The sequence below is a fragment of the Crocodylus porosus genome, unplaced genomic scaffold (assembly GCF_001723895.1).
Source record: "Crocodylus porosus isolate Cpor-Errol unplaced genomic scaffold, CroPor_comp1, whole genome shotgun sequence".
Classification (NCBI taxonomy): domain Eukaryota; kingdom Metazoa; phylum Chordata; order Crocodylia; family Crocodylidae; genus Crocodylus; species Crocodylus porosus.
In genome coordinates, this window is record NW_017728886.1 from 98565143 (window position 1) to 98587040 (window position 21898).

The following is a 21898-nucleotide window of genomic DNA, read 5'->3' on the forward strand; positions in this document are numbered from 1 at the left end:
ACAAACTGTTTGCATCACCTCCAAGCAGTCAGAACAGTAGAGCACATACTTTGTTTCAGAGCCAGTCACCACTTACTCAGCTCTCACAGCAAGACTAAGGAAAACTATGCCTCCTGTTTATGCTCAACATGTATAGCATTCAAAATAAAAATCTACCCACCAGCTTTTTACAGGACACCAAGAGCATAAAATCTCAGTCCTGCAATGAAAATAAATGTAATATGCCAGTTTACACAAGTTCGCTTTCTTGGATCAGTAAAGCATCGTTCATTAAACTGAAGCAGACCTTGATCTCTGAGTCTTTTTTTTTTTTAGTCAGTTGGTGCTGCAGGATCCCAATGAAAAAATTGAGGGATCAAGTAGAAATGGAATCTATCACACTCCTACAGCAGCATTTAAGCTGTAAAACCAGAACCAAAGAGCCTCTTAATCAGGTATGGCCTAGATGCTTGGCTCTCTGTTGAGGACACCCAGAATATTGTTGACGATGCTTGTGAGCTGATGAAAGAACATACATATGAAAAGTGACAAGGGCAACCAACACAGACCCCACCTCGGTGGCTGAACTGGTCACTATAGAAAGAATTGTTTTGCATGTGCTTGGAAAGCCAAGGATATTCAGAAGTATTAATTTATAACAGAAGTGGGCAATTATTTTGGCTGGGGGGTGGCTTAATGAGTTTTGGTGAGCTGTCAAGGGCTGCAAGGGTAGCCCTGCACCTTGATGGGTGCCCTGGCCCTAGTCACCATCTTGGGACCAGAAGTCCCACCCCTAGGGCCCTGACCTTTGCCACTGGAAGTCCCCCACCTTACCCCTGGAAGTATTCCTTTTGGGAAGGGGGTTTGCCATCTTAGAACCAGAAAAAAAAAATTATATACTAAAAATCAAACACCTACAATAACATACTTTAATTTTATTTCAAAAAATGTTTTGTCCTGATTTGTGTGTGTTTGTATAGTGTACATACAGGTGATTGCATAACAGCCCAAAATTAAGTCTTACTCTTGTATATTTGGGGGGGGAGAGAGGGAGGCGTGGGTGGGTATGGGATTTGTGGGGGGGCTGCAGGTTTATGTGGGTGGGTGCGTGTGTGTGCTGTGAGGGAAGGTATGGATGTGTGTGGGTAGATGTGGGTGGGTGGGTATGGGGTTTGTGGGGACAGTGGGTATGTGTGTAGGGGTGTGTGTATGTGGGGCCTGGCGGTGTGAGAGGAGGTAGTTATGGTGGCTTTTGGGGATGTGCGTTTGTGGGGATGTGAGTAGGTATGGGGTTTGTGGGGGGCTGTGGGTGTGTGAAGGGGAGGGAGGCTAGGGGTGCATGGGGGGGTGGGGTGGCATGGGGCCTCCCTACAAACACCCCCCACCCCCATTGTGCACAGCCTATTACCAGAGGTAGCAGCAGGTGGAGCCCCCTGGCAGTGTGCAGTCCCAGCGAGCCCCAGGATTGCACGTGGCCAGGGTGCCAGTTTCACTGCGTGGGGCTCACATGCCCAAGCCTCATACTGCTGGGGGAAGCCCTGCACGATGAAGCCAATGGTGCAGGTCATGGGGCTTGGCCGAGGCAGCAGAGAGAGGGGCAAAGCTAGCCTGGCTCCATAGCATGGAGCTCCCCAATGCTTCCCATGACCTAAGTGTAGCCGTGAGTGGGGCCGGGGTACTGGCTCTACTGCGCAGGCCTGCCCCCAGAGATGTGTGGCTCGGGTGGAGAACTTGGGAACTGTAAGCGAGCCCCACGTGATGAAGCCAGGCAGACCCCATGTCCCTGCTGGCCTGGGCTCCACACTCCTCCTGTCCCACACTGGGTCCCTGCTGGCCTTGACTCTGGGGCACTGGTGCAGGCCCTGCACTCCAACCAAGCTGCTGGTTCGCTCCCACTTGCCGCAACTACCATTCCCCCACAACCCCTGCTGCCATCATCACTACTCCCTCCCCTTGCCGTTCCCACCCCCCACTGCCACCACCACTTCCCGCACCCCCACCTGCCGCCACCCTTCCCCTGCCGCTTCCCTACTTTCCCGCCTGTCTGCTGCCCCCCTTCCTTCTGCCCCCTGCTGCCGCCACCACCACCACCACTTCTCCCGCCCACTGCTGCTTCCCTATTTTTGGGGCCAAGATCAGAGCCATTCTGAGAGCGAGAGAGGGAGCACAGTGTGCGCTGTCCCTGCAGGAGTGAATGGGGTTCAGCCCCATGCAAGCACAGCAAGGGCAGCCTGGGACTGGGCTGGATACAGTGAACTGTTAGGCATGCATCTGCAGGCTGGATGAAATTGCCTGGTGGGTTGAAACCAGTCTGTGGGCTGTATTTTGCCCATCCCTGATATATAAGAAACATCTATGGTGAGACAAAATGTCAGGCAGATTCAGACCTCCACTGGCACCATAGCTTCCCTTCCCTATAAAAAGGAACTCCGGGAAGCGCTCTGGGCTATCACTAGTAGACAGTAGCCATAGCATGGTCCTCCACACTGGATAACTCACCCTGCTCCCAAGCTACTTCCCCAAACCTGGACCTTTTGGGAAGCCAAGGAGGGATATCAGATAGGTTAGGTCACTTCTGTGCCATACAGGCATCAATACACATTTCCATTTCAGTGACCAGAAAAGGGCAGAATTTATATTTTTGTGACGCTGCAACCTCTGGAGCAGGAAGAATCAGTTTACAAAAATATCATAAAAATGTGCAGAGCTTAGTATTTTTATGTTCAGTTTTATTTAGCTTAGACTACAAATAAACCCTTTGCTTGTTCTATAGATAGCTCTGACCCCATTCATTTCTATTTTGTTTTTGTTTTTTTAATAAAGAGAATGCTTTGGAAAGTTCTCTCTATGAAAGATCTTCTTTGGAAAGTTCTCTTTCTTTGGAAAATTCTTATCCATTATTGTTCTTTACTCCCTTTGAGTTTTCCTCTCCCAGATACATTTTTTATGACAGCAGCCAGAGGCCCCCACCAAGGCTGGGTTGCATTTCCCTAGGTACAGAAGATGCATAGGGTCCTCCCCACCTTCAAACTCCATAACTTAAACAGACAAGATAAATAAAGGACAGGAAAAGGGAAATGCTATTATTACAGGCATGTTAATGATAGAAAACATGGGGGGCATGGAGAGAATTAATAGATGTACATTCTGAAGAGCTCAGCTCTCATTTAACACCGAAATAGGTAACCAGATTTTCAAAACAGCTCATCACAAGATAGGTGCTTGCTTTAAAAAGCAAGACAATAGCACCTTTGCAGTGGGGTGAGCACACTGTGAACTTGAAAATCTGTTCCTAATTGACTTACCCACCATGACAGAGACAAGAGCTGAACCCAGTATCCTGACCACTAGTCTAGTGCCTTAACCAAATAGCTCTCTTTCTAAGGGCAAGCATCCCATGCAACATCCAGATTCCAGACATCACATCCATAAGACTAAACTTGCACACTGTCCACAATACAAGTATTAAAGAAGTATTTAAGCTACATATAATGTATAGCTGTTTAAGCTACATATCAAGCTGTTCAAGTGACACAATAACCACAGTATAAGAAGTAGGGGAGAATTCAAACAAGCATTTACAACACACAGAAAGAAGCCCTTTTTAATTTCATCTCTGCATTCAATATTACTGAAGATTAAAAATAAGCCACCTTCCATTTATTTGACTCCAACTTTCTGTCAGTCTCTTGCTCAGTTATAATAATGATAAAAAACCCATGTAGCATTAAGAGATAAAAGAAAAAAACCTCATTTGAAAGCGGCATAACTGAATGCAGATGTAAAAGGCAGTGTTCCAAACTGGCAGGATTTTGTAGGATAAATCCAATAATTCCGTGTTTCTATTTTCATTGCCAAGAAGGAATACAGGGAAATTGTTGTAGTACATCATTTTTCAAATGAAAATAAACTTTTTCTTTGGTTGCCAAAATCTTTCTCCTGTTTTCTCTCTTAAAGACCTCTGTATATAGTTCAAGCTTCAAAGCTGGACTTCACTTGGTCACTACCAATTTATACTTCAGGTTTACTTACCAGAAATGGCACTGGCCCTATTGTTTTTGTTGGTAGGCATCTGCATTCCTTTTCAGCTAAGCAGTTTTGTCTCAGCCCTTGAGTTTTGCAATACTGAAGGGGCCCACAGGGAAAACAAGTGTTTAACTATGGAAGAGGGCACCTCCCCATTCAACAGCTATTTACTGTGGGCTGAAGAGGGGGAAAAAGGCATTAAAAAAAAAAAGTCAAACACCACATCAAATCATATGACATGAGTATTCCAGAAAGCCATCTATTGCTTACCAGGAGATACTTTTCATTTGTTTTCTTCCAGAAAAGAGAGAAGATGGGAGTGAGTCAGTTTGTAAATATTTGGCTATTTCTAAATATTAGGTATTTGACTATTCACAGCATAGGCAAGATATGCTACTGGTTAGAAGTCTGAGGTATGAGAACTTGGACTACCAGTGCTCCTGTGGAGTCTGACTTAAGTGAAAACATCCCTTTCTTCCAACGTCTTTTATGAGCTAGATTTTCAAGTGCTGCTGGTAAACAACTCCATTTGCCACTTACCATGAAGCAAGCAACATGGCTTAGGTGAAAAAGCATTTTAAGAAACCTGACTTTGTACAGAAACCTTACAAAGGATTTCAGTAACTTCTTTAATAGCCACCTTAAGACAATTTATAATGTGTACATACATGTGCATATATCTGCTTCTATCTAGAGATTCTAGCTAACAGAGTAATAGGTTGTGGAATAATTTAGAAAAAATAAGACTTTTTTTTTTTTTTTTTTAACAAGCATGGATCAATTTCATCCCTCTTTTGAATCAGCTAACTTCAGCCAATTTGCACCAGTATTAATTTGGCCAACTATTACATTCTCTGATGCAAGTGTGATGATTTTTTTCTGGTGACGCATCCTGCCAAACTGAATACTTCATGTTTAATTATGTAGCACTCCCACTGTAAGTCACACAGACTTTTGAAGTCATGCAAGGAGAAGTGCAAAGTCCTGCACCTGGAATGGAACAATTCCACGTACTAGTACAGGCTGGGGACTGACAGGCTAAGCAGCAGCTTTGCAGAAAAGGACCTGTGGGTTATGATGGATAATTCTAATATTATAAAAGCCTAAGTTTGTCTGTCTGTCCACAATGCTTTATCTGTGCTCTGACTGGCTGACAGAAACAGCCAATCAAGTGCTCCAAGCATAGGGGCGCGCTGCCATGATTCCGAGGCAGTGCCGAGGACTGGACAGGGGGTGGGGGAGCTGAGGCCAGCAAAGTTGGTCTTGGCTCCCCCACCCTGCTCCCTGCAAGAGGCAGAACAGTGGCAGCATAGGGCATTAGGCAGCGGCACTCCATCCTAGCCCCCTCTCCCCGCCATCATTCTTGATGGGCGGTTAGCTAGTAAGCTGAATATGAGCCAACAGGGTGCCCTTGTTGCAAAGAAGGCCTATGGCATACTGGGCAGCAGATTGAGGGAAGTGATTATTCACCTCTATTCTGGGGTATAGATTGTAGCCATGTTGCTCTGGTAAGGCCACCTCTGGAATACCGTGTCCAGTTTTGGGCCCCCTACTATGGAAAGGTTGTGGACCAATTGGAGAGAGTCCAGTGGAGGGCAATGAAAATGGTTTGAGGGCTGGGGTACATGACTTCTGAGGAGAGACTGAGGAAACTGGCTTATTTAGTCTGGAGAAGAGAAGACTGAGGGGGGATTTAATAGCAGCCTTCAGCTACCTGAAAAGCAGTTCCAAAGAGGATGGAGCTAGACTGTTCTCAGTGGTGGCAGATAAGAGAACAAGGAGCAACGCTATAAATGGCAGGAAGCCTGGTAATTACCCAGTGGTACATCCCAGAACTCTAGTGTGAATCCCAGATCATGAACTGTTATTGCTACCACTGTTTTCAATTACAATATCATCTATGAGTTCCAAACAGAAATGGCCCCCCACTTAACTGGAGCATAAAAGGCATTCCCCTTCCCCCACGAGTAATCTAAATATTAAAGAAGACAAAAACAGGTTTAACCACCAAAGCAAACAAGGCTAACTGAGAGCAATGCTGGTGGATGATGTGCAGGACAGGCAGCTATGGTAGCTGCCATCTGGAGTAGTGATTTTCAACCAGCATATCATGGCAACTTGGGGTGCCTTGAGATTCTTTCAAGGGTGCTGTACAATGTTAGCACTGCTGGGTATTCAAATATATTTCACAAGGTAAACCCAGAGATTTCAAATAGGAATCCATAGCATCAAAATAATTTTGACCTGTTGTGATCATCTTTCTGAAACCTTTGTAACAGTAAAATTACTGTACTATTTTTCTGTAGTTGAAAACTGAGAGCTGGCACTTTCCGAGGGATGCCTCGAGTCTAACAAGATTGAGAACCACTGTACTAGGGGGTAACAGAATGTTTTATGTTCTGATAGGACTTCTGCAACTTAAAAGAAGGGCAGCTCTCTGATGAATACTTACTTTTTTATTTTCAAGATATGAAGCAGCTTTGGGGATCTTGCTGTTTTCTACAGAATGGACTATTGGTCAAGACTTGTAAAGACAAATGACCAAAACATTTGGTCATATCACAGTAACATACACACATACTCTGAAGGGCTTCCATCAAATGATGCCATTATTGATAGTCTAACTACAGCAAAAACAACTCTGAAAAATCTACCACTGGGTTTCCAAATGCTGTTCTCAACTACAGCGTTTTGAATGCTCAACAAGCAAGTCTTCCAGGCCTTTCTCAACACATAAATCTCACAGGCCTGGAGACTTCCAAGTCTCCAGATGTGTGGAATTTGAAAAATAAGAAGGTAGTGAGAGCCTGAAATAAGTTGTTAAGGTATTGTACCTACTATGGAGGACTCTTGATACAGTAGATAGGGCCAAGTAGCTCAGCAAGGACTCAAGAGAAAAACAAGCAATCCCTGTGAAGAACACTAAATGTTTTTCAATTGCTTATTTGTTTTCTAGCCACCAGAACCTTCTAGAAACTTCTGGAGAAGGGACAGTGATTTATAACCATTCAGGATTAGATGTGCACATAATCTTCCCATTCTAAACATAGGTAGACCCCTCCCTGCTAGCCACTAGCAAGGACAGGAAGAATTAGGGAGGTGATTTTCCTTCGAACCATTCATCTAGCTATGTCCAACCAATATGGTAGGTTCTGGGTTCAAGTGTTTTTGTCACCTCCTCCTCATCTTGTGCCCCTGCAACCAAAATGCAGGGCTATGCAAAAGGTCTCAGAAAAACCTAATAGATATAAGCAACCTATAGGTACTGCCACCCAACCTCACAGGCCACTTCTAATGACTTCAGTGTGTGTGTTCAGGAAGAAGAAAAATGTCCTAAGGATGGGATGAGGACTAAAACAGAATTCAACTGAAGACAGCTACTCATCAGTGATAGGGGCATGAGACTTCAACAGAAAATGTCACACAAACAGAAGAGCTCTTCCCACCAGGGTATGCACACACAAAGGGCTCTCTGCACACTCCCCTCACAGGTGTTAGGCTTCAGGTCTTAGCCCTTTCTAGGGTTGGAACCTGAAATTTTCCCTCTCTTGGTCTGGGTCCCAGACTACAGCATTTGTTGTACTGACTGCTCACCAGACAGACCCATGGGTTTAAATTCATCAGTTCCTTCCCTTAGGAATCTGCTACCTATGATGACCATGATGACTATGAAAAAAACACTGTTTATTCTGCTGTTTGAATAAAGCATGTTATGCTCAAAAATAAAGCATAAATAAAATGGCACAAGGTCTAGGCAAATGCATATCTCACATGGAGCTCTACTATCTCCCAAGGAAGAGTGAGGCAGGCTAAGCTTCCCCTAGACACCAAGACACAGATCCCATTCTATCTATTAGACATCCAAAGGCCTGTCTATACTGCAGCAATGATGTTTTGCTAGGACATGGATGAGCACGTTTTGCCCACTCAGGTTGGCAGGCAGGATCTATACCTGGAAATACATCATAGAGACTACTCTGCCATTGGCCCTGAGTCTCTGAAGGTGCAGAGGGACAACCCTGGAGCAGACTGACAGATGCATTTCCAGATGTGGAGCATGCCTGAAGATATGGAGGGGTGAGGTATGCGCCATTCTTTCCTCATTAGGAGCCACTGCTGACAGAGAGTAGACTAGCCCTAAGTGGTGCACAGGCATCTAACTGTGATCTTACTCTACCCTGCTCAAGTCCCTGGAAAGCCTGCTTTGAGAAACTATATAGAGCAACCGGTAGAACTATGGTCCTGTTTTCAGCCTTGTCCCTTTTATGCTGGCTTCCTCTCCATACGGAAGGAGGGGCAAACAGTCCTAGAGCATAGGATTGGCTAAATGGGACATCTTTATGCAATTCTACTATGGTGGAGAAAAGCTTCTTGTACATACCCACTCCTCAGAGATACACTTATGCAAAGACCTCTCTCTCTCTGTCCTCTTAGTCAACACTAATTCTTAAAAATTAAAAAAGATGCATACTGACCCCAGGGTGTAAATATCTTTGCTTTGCATGCACTAGCTCTGCTCCCTTCTTGTTTTGTAAGGGAGTATTATGAAAACACAGACTTTGGTTTCTATTCATTCCTTATCTCCCTCTCATGTTTTTACTTGCAGCAATGAAAGACTTGCACATAAAGAAACCGCTGGCACTTTACAGATTTGTAATTTTACTAAGGAAAGCCACTGTATATATTCCACTGCCCAGGTACCCACTTCCCTACAGCCTTGGGTATGTTCTGCAGTGTTCTAGACAACACAGTATTAATGGTCTTACTGAAATCCATGAACTTGGTACAATATGTTATGGTGCCAAAACCAGTGTCAGGGAAAAAAAATCCTTTCATTCAGTGTGTCAACCAGCAAATTAAACCAACCAGCTGCCTACAAGGGACAAACAAGGCCCATATTTACTTCTATAACCATTACATGTCTTCCTTCTTTTAAGACCATCCCATCACTACAGCAAGAGCCAAAGGGCTAATAGAATCAACCAGCTCCCACAATGACAGAACTGCCTTGGTTCGAGCACGGGAGCTCTCCCCTCCTCCTATTCCACTAGGCAGTTTGGAGTTGCCAAAGACTGTCTGGCTCTCTCATAACAGAATTTCAGAGGCAAGACTGAGTTACTCACCTTCCCCATCTGGGCTCATGTTTTCATAGGAGTTCCAGCGTATCAGTGGATCAGAGGTATTGTAATCAACTATCACTCCATGGTCATTCTGCAGGTGTTCACATCCTGAAAAAGTAATGCCTGTGTCAGAGAGAAAGTATCCTGCTATCACCCTCTCTGATAAGATAACCTGCTTCTACCTCTAGGGCAATCACCCTAGAGTGGGAAATGCTGGTGAAAATGCTGGGGACAACAGATGTACTGTCATGTGAACTTATATTTCATTATGGTAGGGACAAGCAGAGAGTTGTCCCTTACTGTGGAGCAGCCCTACTTACTTAAAATCATTTAAAAGCACCTGTCCTGCACAGCTAGAGAAGGGCTGTGCAAGACAAAGTTAAAATGGCATCTTGGAATGAAACCAGAAGCATCTTGATAACTTATAAAGATAGAACTTCAGGTTAAAGCAGGGGTGGGCAATTATTTGGGCTGCAGGGCCACTTAACAAATGTGATGAGCTGTTGAGGGCCACGTGGCTCCTGTGCACCTTGGCTGACACTGGCAGCCAGGAATGGGGCTGAGAGTCGCATTGTGCCAGGGGTAGGGCTGTGGCATTTGCAGCCCCGTGGAGCCAGGTTGCATGGGGGGAAGAAGGGAGGAATGCCTCCACCTTTTGGCCTCCCCCCACCTGCTGTGCAGCCCCTAGTTAGGGAGGGTCAGGGCAGGGGGCTCAGTTCCCCTCCTAACCTGCCCCACTCTGCTGCGTGGTGCCAGGAGGGCAGGTGGGCCGGCCAGGGTCCAGCCTCTGCTGGTGTGGTGGGGGGCACTGGGCAGAAGCAGCCCTACCCATCCACCTACCTGGTATCACAGAGTTGAACTCCATCCCCCAGGCCAGCACAGAATGTTGGGCGGGCAGGTGGACAGCAGAGGCTGGAGCTGGAAACGCTTTCAACAAGTCTGTCAACTGATCCTAACCAACCCACAGGTGGGTGGTAACTCCAGCTCTGGCTCCAGCCTCTGGTGGCACTGCAAGCCGGACAGAATTGGCAAGCCAGATATGGCTCATGGGCTGTATTTTGTACCCCCCCACCCCGGGTTAAAGCATAAAAAGAAAACATCATATAAGATAGCTTAGGTGTTCTATTGTCCTGATACTAGGGAAGGTTTATTCAGCACTTTCATAAAGCACAAGGTGCCAAACATCCACCTCAATGAGGGCCCAAAGTAAACAAGACAGCTCAGAGGCAAAGGTGCCCTTCCAACTTCATCTGTTTTGCTGCTACTTCTCCAGGACAGGAGCTTGGCAGCTGCTGCCACGCACAAGCATGCCAACACAGCCAGTGGATGGAAATGTTTGTCAGGGTTTGTGCACCTGGTGCCCCAGGAATTGTATTCTGCCAAACATACCTAGCTTTTCAGCAACAATTGAGAAGTTCTCACATTTTGTTTCACTAATAACAATGTGATTTATACATTTAAAACCTAAATCTTATAACAAAGAGTATAGGTGTGGTGAGAGACGCAAGCACAAAACACGACGATTAGGAGCTGATGAATTCAGTACAAGCATTGATACTAAGTGGGTCCTAGACTGGATGTCACCCAGGTTTCCCATTCTGGAATAGTGGGAAAAATTCCTTCCTTATCTACCAATCAGCAGTGCTCTGAGGACATAGGCAGAGGAAGAAAAATTATTGGGGGGGGAGGGGCCTGAGTGCCTCACCCCCACCCAGTAGGTAAGTCTGTGGGGGAAGGGTTGGGGGGCTGATTGAGAGCCCAGCAGAGGGAGGGTGTGGGGCAGGGGAAGGGGTGAATGGGGCCCTGGCCAGGTGGTGGGACAATCAGAGCCCAGACGACTCATCCAAGGCCATGGGTGGGCTCCTGTCGCTGTGTGCACTCTGGAGAGGTCCAGGGACCATGTGCCCCCATCGTCTGTGTGCAGGGCAGAAGCGGCCGCTGCAGCTGGCTAGGCTTTGTGTCCTGCTGCCTCGAGAGCCGCGCAATGCCACGTGTGTCCTGCCGCTGGGTGGGCAGGGGCATGGCGCAGCCCAGCAGGGTTAGGCACATGGTGTCACGCTGCTCCTGGTCCTGCTGCAGCGGTGTGCCGAGCCCAACACACAGCTGCAGCTGCTCCTGCCCTGCGCACAGATGGGGAGGGCACATGTCCCCCAGGCCTCTACCAGAGTGCACACAGAGACAGGAGCAGTGAAGAAGATTTTCTTAATGTTGAGCCTGAATCAATCTTTCAGGAGTTTGTGGTGATTCATGAACAGCGCATGCCCCCAGTGGCTGGGGGGGCATGGATGCGCTGGCGGTGGGAAGAGCCAGGCAGCAGTAAGCACAGAGCTCCTGCAGGCACCACTGGCACTGTTGGCAGCGGGGGGGGGGGCCACAAGCGCTGACAGACTCTGTCAGCGGCGTTGGGGGGGGGGGGTGGTGAGCGCTGACCAGGGGTTGGCAACCACCTGCAGGCACTGGTAGCAGCAGTGATTGTGGAATGCCTGCAGACGCCACCGATGGTGTCAGAGGTGGGGTGGCGAGTGGCAACCGCCTGCAGGGGGTGCACGTGCACCCACATGCACTCCCTACACATTACCCTGTGGCCATTACTCCTGGTTTTCTCCTCAGGTACCCTGGTGAAAGTTGCTCACTGAGCCCTTGATGTACTCCCCTAGTGTAGTAGTAAGTTACCACCAGATCCCCTCTCAGGCTTCTTTTCTTCAGACTGAAGAGTCCCAGATCCCTCAGCCTTTCCTCAAATGGCTTGCCATGCAAGACTCTTATTATACAGGTGGCTCTTCTTTGGCCTCTCTCAAGCTTGTCCATGTCCTTGTTAAAGTGTGGTGCCCAGAACTGGATGCAATACTCCAGCTGCGGTCTCACCAGTGCTGAGTAGAGCAGAATAATCACCTCGTTGGTTTTGCTGGAGTTGCATGGATTGATGCATGCCAGAGTATTATTTGCCCTACTGGCTACAGCATCACATTGCTGGCTCATATTCATACTGTAGTCTATTATTACCTCCAAGTCCCTTTCATTCAGGGTGCTAGTCAGTTTGGTGCCACCAAGCCTGTAGGTGTGTTGGGGGTTGCTCATCCCAAGGTATTACCTTGCCAAATAAGTGCCTTAGCCACTCAACTATTGAAGGGTAAATATTGGAAATGTCTCTCCATTCCTATTCCTCCCCCTCCCCCCGCCCCCCTGTCATTTCTCAAGTCAACTTCCAGTAGACATGGGTTTTCACTGACTCCAGTTCTGGGTCCAGTTAAGGTCACTCCACATCCACTAGAGGCACACATGTGTCCTGGAAGAGTTAGAGGTTTGAAGAGCCTGGAGTGGAAGAAACCCTTAAGGGAATTTGATATTGAAGGCTCCAAAGCTGTAAAGAATTTGTTCCAAGAGCATATTGTTCTCAGAGGCACAGTATGGAGAGACAAGTGTTATCCTGGAATTGGAGAAGGTATAGTAAGTGATTGCCTTCATTTAATTAACATATCTTACTATCTCATAGCATGGGTAAAAGGAGAATACATATTATATGAACATCAGACCAGATTTAGGGATGGATATTTCACTATTGTTAATATATTCATCCTTCAGTTTTTGAGACAAATACACGCAAATTCACAAAACAACATGGTACGTTACATTTGTTGATCTGTCAAGAGCTTTTGACAGTATAGAAAGAAGTAAACTTCGGGAGAAACTGTTAAATTGTGGGATTGACCCTGCTCCTCTCTGCTGATATATCATCATAAAGTTACGTGAGCCTAAGTTAGGTGGGACCCGAGGGCAAACTTACACAGAAATTTCAGACACAAAAAGGGGTTAGACGCAGATGTATTTTGCCCCCTTTGCTATTTAACCTTTATATGAACGTCATTTTTGGAAACAGGCAGGACGTTCATTTTCATTCCCCAAAATTACTAGCAACGTCAATCCCTATTTTAATGTATGTAGATGACACTGTCACACTGTCAAGAACCCCCACCAGATTTCAGAGAGCAATTACAACTTTTGAGCATCTCTGTGGACAAAATAACTTAAAAGATAAATTATGATATATCCAAAATAATGCATTTGGGAAGCCATTTGATGAAATACCCATGGAACATGGGGGAAATCAAACTCAAAGTTGTTAAAACCTATACTTAGGTGTGATGTTTCCAGCTTTTCCATCATGGAAACACCACATACAGTTGGTTAAAACTAAGGCAGCCCAATTAGCAGAGGCTATAAAGAAATTTTATAAGACCACAGCAAAATGATCAGTTCAAGCTCCCATACTAGAATATAAAGCCAGAGTTGTGTCTCAGATCCTGTAAGGTGTTGAAGTATGGCTATGCTGCCAGTAATGATGTAGACATACGTCAGAATAAATTTCTCAGGGCTCTTCTGGGTCTTGCATCTTTCTTGAGATTAGAGACAGGATTAGATTCCATTTTAACTAATATTTTTATTAGAATGATGGGATTCTGGTATAAAATCCTGCCTCTTCTACCGTCTCGCTTGCTCAAATTGTGCTATACAGAAGACATCAATAATTCCCTTTCTCTTCATTCTCCCAGCTAGCTTTTTTTTCCTGCACTTTTGCATTTTCTGGGATGGGCCATTATGTTAAATACAATGAAAGACTCTTCTCCCCCATAGAAAAGGTCCAGATTTTCCAGAGACTCCAAGATATTGCCAGGCAGAATGATTTTGCAATGGCCAAGGCTACTTGCATCAGCCCTCTATATATTCTTTGGAAATTAGATGGGGGGGGTGGGCAGGGAGAAAGGTATTCACAGCTGGATCTCAACAATAAATGGCAAACCTCTGACTAGACTCAGGACTGAACAGATGCCCACAGCTAAAAGATGTTGCCCAGCCTGTCTAGGAGTTTTGGAAGACACTATGAATTATGTCTTAGAATGTCCTCTACATAACGACATAAGGAGAAAGCATTTATCACTGTTCTTGCAGAAATTGACATATTTCTCAAATCAAGAGAAATTAATATGGCTTCTCCAGCAAACAGATCCTTATTTAGTAAACCATCTTGCAATTTTTGCTCACAAGACTAAAGCTATCAGAGTTAAACATTTTTTACTGTTGACAAGACTGATAAACTTTATCACTATATTTGTTTTTTACTGTGTTAATTGTGGACCTATGCATAACATTTTTATAGATTCATGATCTGATTTATCACCATATTTGTACTTGATGATGTTAATTCTGGAGTAGGAATAATGCTTTTATGATGGTTGGCCCTATTTTATTTTTATTATACATCCGTTATTTTTGTTTAAATTTATTTTATGGTTGTATATCTGTTATGTTGTTTTTGGGAGCATGGCTTTCAGCCAGAATCCTTAGTAAATTGAACTGAATAATGTGTGTCCTGGCACATGTCCAGTCTGTATGCCTATGTAGCTGCCCAAAGTTATATGCATGTAGTCTACACATACATGACTATGTATCAAGGAAAATAATTATTCTGGATACATAAATGTCAAAATGCCATGTAGATGATCAAAAACACCCATTTAAATGAAAATGAAGGAACTGAATGCCACCCCAAATGTACAAATACATAGTAGGAGATAACCAGATGGGCAGTAGCATTACTCAGAATGCTCTGAAGTCTGGTGCATTATAAACTCAGCATGAGTCAGCAGTGTGATGCAGTCACCAAAAAAAGTGTAATTTTGGGCAGAATCAACAAGAACATTAGGTTTAAGATTCTGGAGGTGATAGTACCACTCGACTTGGCATTTGTTAATCCTAGCCTTGAGTAATGAGTGTGGTTTTAGGTTCTACATTTTAAGAAGGATGGGCGAAAACTGGAGAGGGTCCAGAGTTGGCAACCAAAATCATGAAGACTTTGGAAGGCAAGTCATATGAGCAAAGGTTGAAAAAAATCAGGTCGGTTTAGCTTGCAGAGAAACGGATTCAGAGGGGACAAGACACCAGTGTTAAAATACCTGAAAGGTTGAAATAAAGAAGAGGGAGAACAACTGTTTTCATTTGCCACAGAAGACAAGACATGAAGCGATGGCTTTAAGATTGACACAAAATAGATTAAAATCAGATTTCAGGAAAAACTTTCTTACTCTTAAAACATTAAGGCAATGAGACAGAGACTACCCAGGGATGCTCTAGAACAGGTGTAGGCAATGTTTTTGGCTGGAGTACTGAAAAAACCGCAATGTCTACCTTGTAAGGTGCTGGAGTGCTGGTATGCCAGAAAAACAAAACTGGGGCAGAGGATACATAACAGGACACACTCCATATTAATATAGTTAATAATCATAAATGTTGCTTTTTTTTTTTAAATACAGTAAATACCAGGTTTTCTAAAAATTCTAAACGTGGTGGCAATAAATACAACTTCATATAAATACCTTTGTTCTTATGTATTATTTTTTCCAACATGTTGTGATAAGACAGAGAAAGAGAGAGAGAAAGAAGAGGAAAAGAGGAGAAAGAGCGGGGGAAAGAGAAAGGAAAAAGCAAAAGAAGAGAAAAAAGAGGAGAGGAGAGAGAAAAAAGTAAGAGAAAGAGGTAAAGAAAGAAAAAAGAAAAGAGAAAGGAGACAAAAAGAGGGGAGAAAAGAGAGAAAGAAGAAAAGGAGGAAAAAGAAAAAGGAGAGAACAGAAGATAAAGAAAAAAAGAGAAAGGGAGAAAGAGAGGAGAGAAAGAAAAAGCGAAGAGAAAAAAAGGGAAAAGAAAGAGGGTGTGTCCCTTGCTGCTAATGTCTCCCATTGAAGGGTAGGGGAGGCCCTGTGCTGGCCCTAGTAGCCTTACCTGGGGCCCTTCCAGGGCAATAGTGGCACCAATCCAGTTGCACGGAGCTTGGCTGGCAATTATAGCGTGGCTCTGGACAGCTCCATTTCTGGTAGCGCACACTGCTGCCACATGCACTGTACTACATTTTTTTTGGCAGCAATTTTTTTTGACACTGGGATTTCTCAGTGTCAAATTTTGGTGCTGCACTACAAACTAGCAGTACGGTGAATGGTTGCATATGTGCTGCATGCGGTTTGTGAAACCTCAAACAACTTTGAGGTACCATAAACTGCATGTGCACACTTGTCTGGACGTGTCCTATGATTCCATGGTTCAAGCACGAGAAACTTCAGATCAGGGTTGAAATAGGTCCAAAGTCTGTAATGTGATGAAATGCGTTCATCCAAAACCCCATGGGTTTGTCTGCATCATTCTCATGTCAAACCCAGAAATTGCACCCACCCACTTGCTTCTGATCTGAGTGTGCTCAGTCTCAGAAAGGAATTAGTATAGCAACCTCAGAGGGTACACACAGACACTGTCAGTATGACTGTGCTTACTGGTGCGTTCTCAGGGCAGCTCTAACATGGCAAGCAGCCCTGTTTCATTTCAGGGATTTGGCACATGCAGAATGGAAGTGAATGGGTGAGGCAAGTTGCTTGACTGAACTCCAGGCATGGAAGGGAGTCAGTGCAGGCATGCCCCCTGTACAGTAATAATCACAGGCAAGTAGGGCTGCAAAGGACCTCACAAGGCCATGCATCTCAAGACAGGATCATCCCTGACTAAACCATTCCAGGCAAATGTCTGCCTAACCTGCTTCTGAAAATGTCAAAGAAGCAGATTCCATGTCTGCTCTACCTAGCCTGTTCCAAGGCTTGACCACCCTCATAGTAATAAAGTTCCTCTTAATGTCCAACCTAATTTTCCTTGCTGCAGCTTCAGGCCATTGCTCCTAATTCTGTCCCGTACAGCTACAGAAAAAAGATTACCTCCATCTTCTCTATAATACTACCCTTCAGGCATATGAAGACTGTTATCAAATCCCTGCTAAGTTTTCAACTCTCCAGACTAAATAACCCTAGCTCTTTCAGCCTTTCCTCATACATCTGGTCTCCCAGGTCCCTTATCATTTTTGGTGTCCTGCATGGGATTCTTTTCGAACTGTCCACATCCTTCTTGAAGTGTAAGGCCCAAAACTGGACACTATTCTAAGCGAGGCCTCACCAGCACTGAATAGAGGGAAAGAATCACTTCCCTTGATATGGAAGTGACATTCCTGTTGGTATAACCCAATATGCTAGTGGCATTTTTTGGGACCTATTGTTTCTCTGGTCCCTTTTTATTGCCTTTTATGCCCCTTCCTAGCTGTATCTCAAATTGTTTCTTGGCCTTCCTAATTTTCTCCCTGCATGCCCATGAAATGTGCTTATATTCTTCCCTAGTACTATGACCAAGTTTCCACTATTTATAGGACTCCTTTTTGACTCTCAACTCCTTGGAGATTGCTGTACAGTTAGGATGATCTCCTGATGCCATTCCCATTGGGACAGCTGTACCCTGTACCCTTAAAAGGACTTCCTGGTGCCAGCTCTCCTGGACTCCTTTTCTGCTCGGACTTTATTCCAAGGGGATCCTTTCCACCAGTTCCCTGAGCTTCTTACAGTTTACTTGTCTAAAGTCCAGTACCTTTATTCTGCAGCTCTCCTTTCTTCTTCCCCTCAGGATCTTGAACTCTATCATTTCATGGTTATGGCCACCCAAGTTACCTTCCACCTTCACATTCTCAACCAATTCCTCCCTATCTGTGAGCAGCAGGTCAGGAAGAGCCGGGGGGGGGAGGGGAGGAAGAAGCTGCCCCCATCTGGCCTGTGCTGCAGGGCACAGCAGCGCAATGCATGGAAGTTGCTTGTCTCTGAAAGCTCTGTACTGCCCTGGCGAGGCATCCCCTGTGTACATGGCACAAGCAAGGATGGTGGTGCAGGGTTGTGCCCCTCACTGCTGCTGCGTGGACAGGGGACGTGTCACCAGGGTAGTGTGGAGCTCACAGTGGCAACGAGCTTCCCCGCATGGCACCGCTGTTCCCTGCAGCACTGGGTCGCATCCAGTGGGCTCCGGAGGTCCTAGGGAAGGGCAGCAGGGCGGGAAGCCCATGCCTACTCACACACAGATCTGGGGGGCATGAGTCCCCCCCTGCCCTCCAGGAGTGCGTACAGCAGTGGGGAGCCAGCTCCTCAGCCCAAGCCCACAGTAGGCAGACAGCATCGGGTGAAGAGGCAGACTCCAAGCCACTGCCTCTCGCTGGGGGTAGGAGGCTGTGGACCTGGGTCCCTGGTCCCGTAGCCCTAGTGCCTGGGGGCCCACTCCAGCAGGGCTGGGGGTGGGGAAGAAGCATGAGCAGGGCCAGGGGACTATGAATGGGGAATGAGGAAAATGCAGATTTCTCATTTTAATGGACAAAATGAGAAGGGCCATGAGGGCTGGGGGAGGGGGCAGAGTGGGGGGAAGAGTGATGGGCCTTTCATTTTAATCACAGATTTGGGGGGGTTTATCAGAGATTTTCTATTTTTTTAGTAGGGAAAACCAGGATTCCTGCTTATCACATTACTGTACAAACATTTTAAGTATCTGACTGTCCTCTCCTTTCCTCTCTTTGAGAACAGTGCTAAAACTTCTGTTATTGCTTCCCCAGACTAAGTTTCCCGTTTTTTTTAAATGGACCTCCAGGCTCTTTACTTACCTCTGGACTTTTCTCTCTGTCCCCCAGTACACCTATTTTAAAGCCCACCTCACTAGGCTAGCAAGCCTGTATGCAAAGAGACTCCTTCCTCTCTTCATCAGGTGCAACGCTTCTCAGCAGTCCCTCTTTCTGGAAAGCAACCCATGGTCAAATAACCCAAAGCTCTCATGGCAACACTACCTATGCAGCCATGTTTTGATCTCCAGGATGTCTGCCCCTTACTGGGCCTTTACACTTTCTGCACTAATATCTTCAGGAATAAGAGTTAAACTCCAACTCTGCTGAAGGATAATAGGGTGGCAGGGAAGGGAGCTTTGTTATACAATTAATTTCCTCATGAACATAAACTATTCTACATATATAATGCTCACCTTGGATTTTCTCTGGGGTTCCTGAAAATACCAATTCAATCTTTCCATAATTAGGAAAACGGTCATCTGGAAACAAAACACAATAGTTCAGCAAGTTTATTTCCTTGGGGACAGTAGCAATGCAGTTAGAAATCAAAATTCTACAGTGTAATTCAAGTACTTCTCCACTCTTTGTTCCCTCTGTTCCTTCTCACTTTTGTTCAGGCTTCTAAAACAAAGTTCTCTCTGACAAAAGGAACCCCAGAAATGCAGAGTGTGGCTTACTTCTCAGACTAGACAACAACACACAAAAGAAACCACCACAACAAAACCAGAAACCAAACCAAGAGAAAACAAAATCCTCTAGTACTTTATTTATGGAAGTTTTGTGAGGCTGTTGAAAAAATAAAAAACTGGAACAAACTACATTTATTCTCTATGCTAGCAAAATTGTAAACCCCTAAACAAATGTTTCCAATACATAAACACTAGGAAGGAAAGTATATTTTTAATGCATGTTACATGACAGGTAGAATTTAACTCATCATTTACCATCTATAAAACAAAAAATTAACTGACATTTCAGGAAGCACCCAAAGAAAGCATCTGGGCTGAGAGTTTCAGGTATGTCTAGTGATTTTGTCTGACCCAATTTTCATTTTTAGGTGTTTTTCTTGAAGCATCTTAAAGGGACCCAACTAACAGGAAGAGCTAACTCTACTCAGTGAACATTAGACTCCTTTTAGCTTTGTCTTCACTACTAAAAAGTCTGTTCTTAGTTCAGAATAGTTAACGCACCCTGAACGATGAGTCAGAACCAGAGCAAGGCACCTTGTAATTTTTATAGTTTGGCTAGTTAAATTATAAATTATACAGCAACCTAAAGTTTTTTTTTTAATTTCACATGAAAACTACAAACTGCCTTGTGTGCTCCAGGATTTTAACCCATGTCAGGTACCACAGATTAACATGAATTCAATGCACGTATTTTCTAGTGCAGACAGGAATGCCAATCCAGTTTTTGGAAAATGCTGACTTTAAATGCAAGCACGCACATAGTCAAACAACACCACCCCTCACCGAGACCCACTGACTTTGAACAAAAGCACACAGACCCAGTCACACAAAACTTGACACACATACAAGGCCAACTACACACACAAAGCAACCTACCTTTGTTAGCATTGTCCAAATCCTCTTTGCCAAACACAAGAGCATAACCTTGGACAGCACCTGTATGAAACTGCAGGCGAAAAATCACATCGCGAGTGGCTGATCGATATTTTTTGTGGTAACACTTCAGCTGAAAAGAAACAGAAAACACCTTAATGGGTCAATTCTTAAAGTTACCTGTGTACACATATTGCTGTCTGAACAAAACTAACTTTCAAAACTAATCTACTGCAGATACCATCAATGTTGTAGCGTACAAAATACAGTTTACACCATGCACGTAAAATTACTTAAGTGCAAAGCTAGTTACATTTTTGGTAGAAGAGGAAAAAAGTAATAATTACTGTTTTCATCATGGTTTGTCATAAAGTTATAAGAATGATCAGATTTTGACTGAGGATTAGTCATTTTCAATGTTGGCTTATAGTACTATCTTGGCAAGGCATCAACATAAACTTAAAACCAAAACACTGTACATTTTTCTAAAGCATCTGAACAATAGAGATTTCAGACATTTTACTAGTAAAACAGTACACTGATAAAACTGTGTCTGGCATACAAAATTAGGATATATTTTTTAAGCCTTCCTGATGGTACAACCAGGGCAGGACTTTGCTTTGGATGAAGGAGATAAGCCACCAGCATTTCTGCAGCTTAGTCTAGTAATCCTGGTTATTTTTCAGGGAACAGCATAGAAAATGAACCTCAGAGACCAGGGTAGAAAGAATGTCTGCATAAGCAGATCTTACTAAGAAGCATAGAAAAGGAAAAAGCAGGTGATCCCTGGGAAGTAAAAGGGCTCCCTAGTATTGTTGTATACCTCACTCACAGGAGAATTTTAAAACTGTTTGTATGGACCCATTGTTATCCTTTCACTGTCAGATTAAACTGGCTCCCTTAATGCTAAATTCTTTTGAAGTGCTCATAGCAATGTGGGTTCTTCAGACCCACATACTGGGCACGTGGGGCAGCTTTTAAAGCAGTTTACCCTCATGTGCCAGGTACCTCTGGCAACACAGAACCAGGCAAATGAGGTCAAAACATTGCATAAGGTTTTGTCAGATATGAATACAGCTACCAGATGCACTAGTTGAACTACAAAGGTGTTTTCTTTCTCAACTCTGAAGTTTCATGCTCTTCCTGAGATGAAAAATAAATAGTCTCTGAAGAATTATTTGGCTTGATGGTGCATTCTTTTCCTTTTACTCATGATGCACTGCTATTTATGCATCTTCAGTAGCAACCTGAGGGTCCATCCTGATAACAGTCTAAATTTCAGTCATGCTACCACCCCTCTCATTTAAGATATTATTCACCCACCTGAGAAACTATTTTCCCAACCACTTTCATCTTACTCGGAAGGAAAAAGGGAGTGAAACAAAGGCGTATGAACACTGACAAGACAAATCACTTTACAATATAGTATCTTGATTTTCATCTTAGCAATTCAGGACTGTTTTCAAAACCCGCTGGCACTGACGGCTTTGAAGTAGACCCCTAATAGGAAACAGAGTCATACAACTGAGGAATGTTTGTTAACAGTTCAACTGAATTAGTCTGTCTTTGAATGAGTGAACCTCAAAGCATCTAATGAACATAATGGAACTGGTTATCCTTCTATTTTCCCTGACTTTGCAATATTATGCCTCATAGATTTCACAGACTTTCATAGACATTAGGGCTGGAAGGGACCTCGGGAGATCATCGAGTCCAGCTCCCTGCCCAAAGGGCAGGAAGTCAGCTGGGGTCATAGG

At 44.5% G+C, this 21898-nt stretch overlaps 1 protein-coding gene across 13 annotated transcripts in view; it reads right to left on the bottom strand.

The window, feature by feature from the left end:
* The window catches only part of TNS3 (tensin 3), a 342744-nt gene that overhangs the window by 124640 nt on the left and 196206 nt on the right, over positions 1–21898 (bottom strand). For all 13 annotated transcript variants that reach the window (XM_019539604.1, XM_019539596.1, XM_019539585.1 and 10 more), the window contains 3 exons: positions 20145–20274; positions 18993–19058; positions 9129–9233 (listed from right to left, as the gene is read on the bottom strand). In XM_019539604.1, the coding sequence (XP_019395149.1) occupies positions 9129–9233; positions 18993–19058; positions 20145–20274 (301 nt within the window). The remainder of the gene's footprint in view (positions 1–9128; positions 9234–18992; positions 19059–20144; positions 20275–21898) is intronic.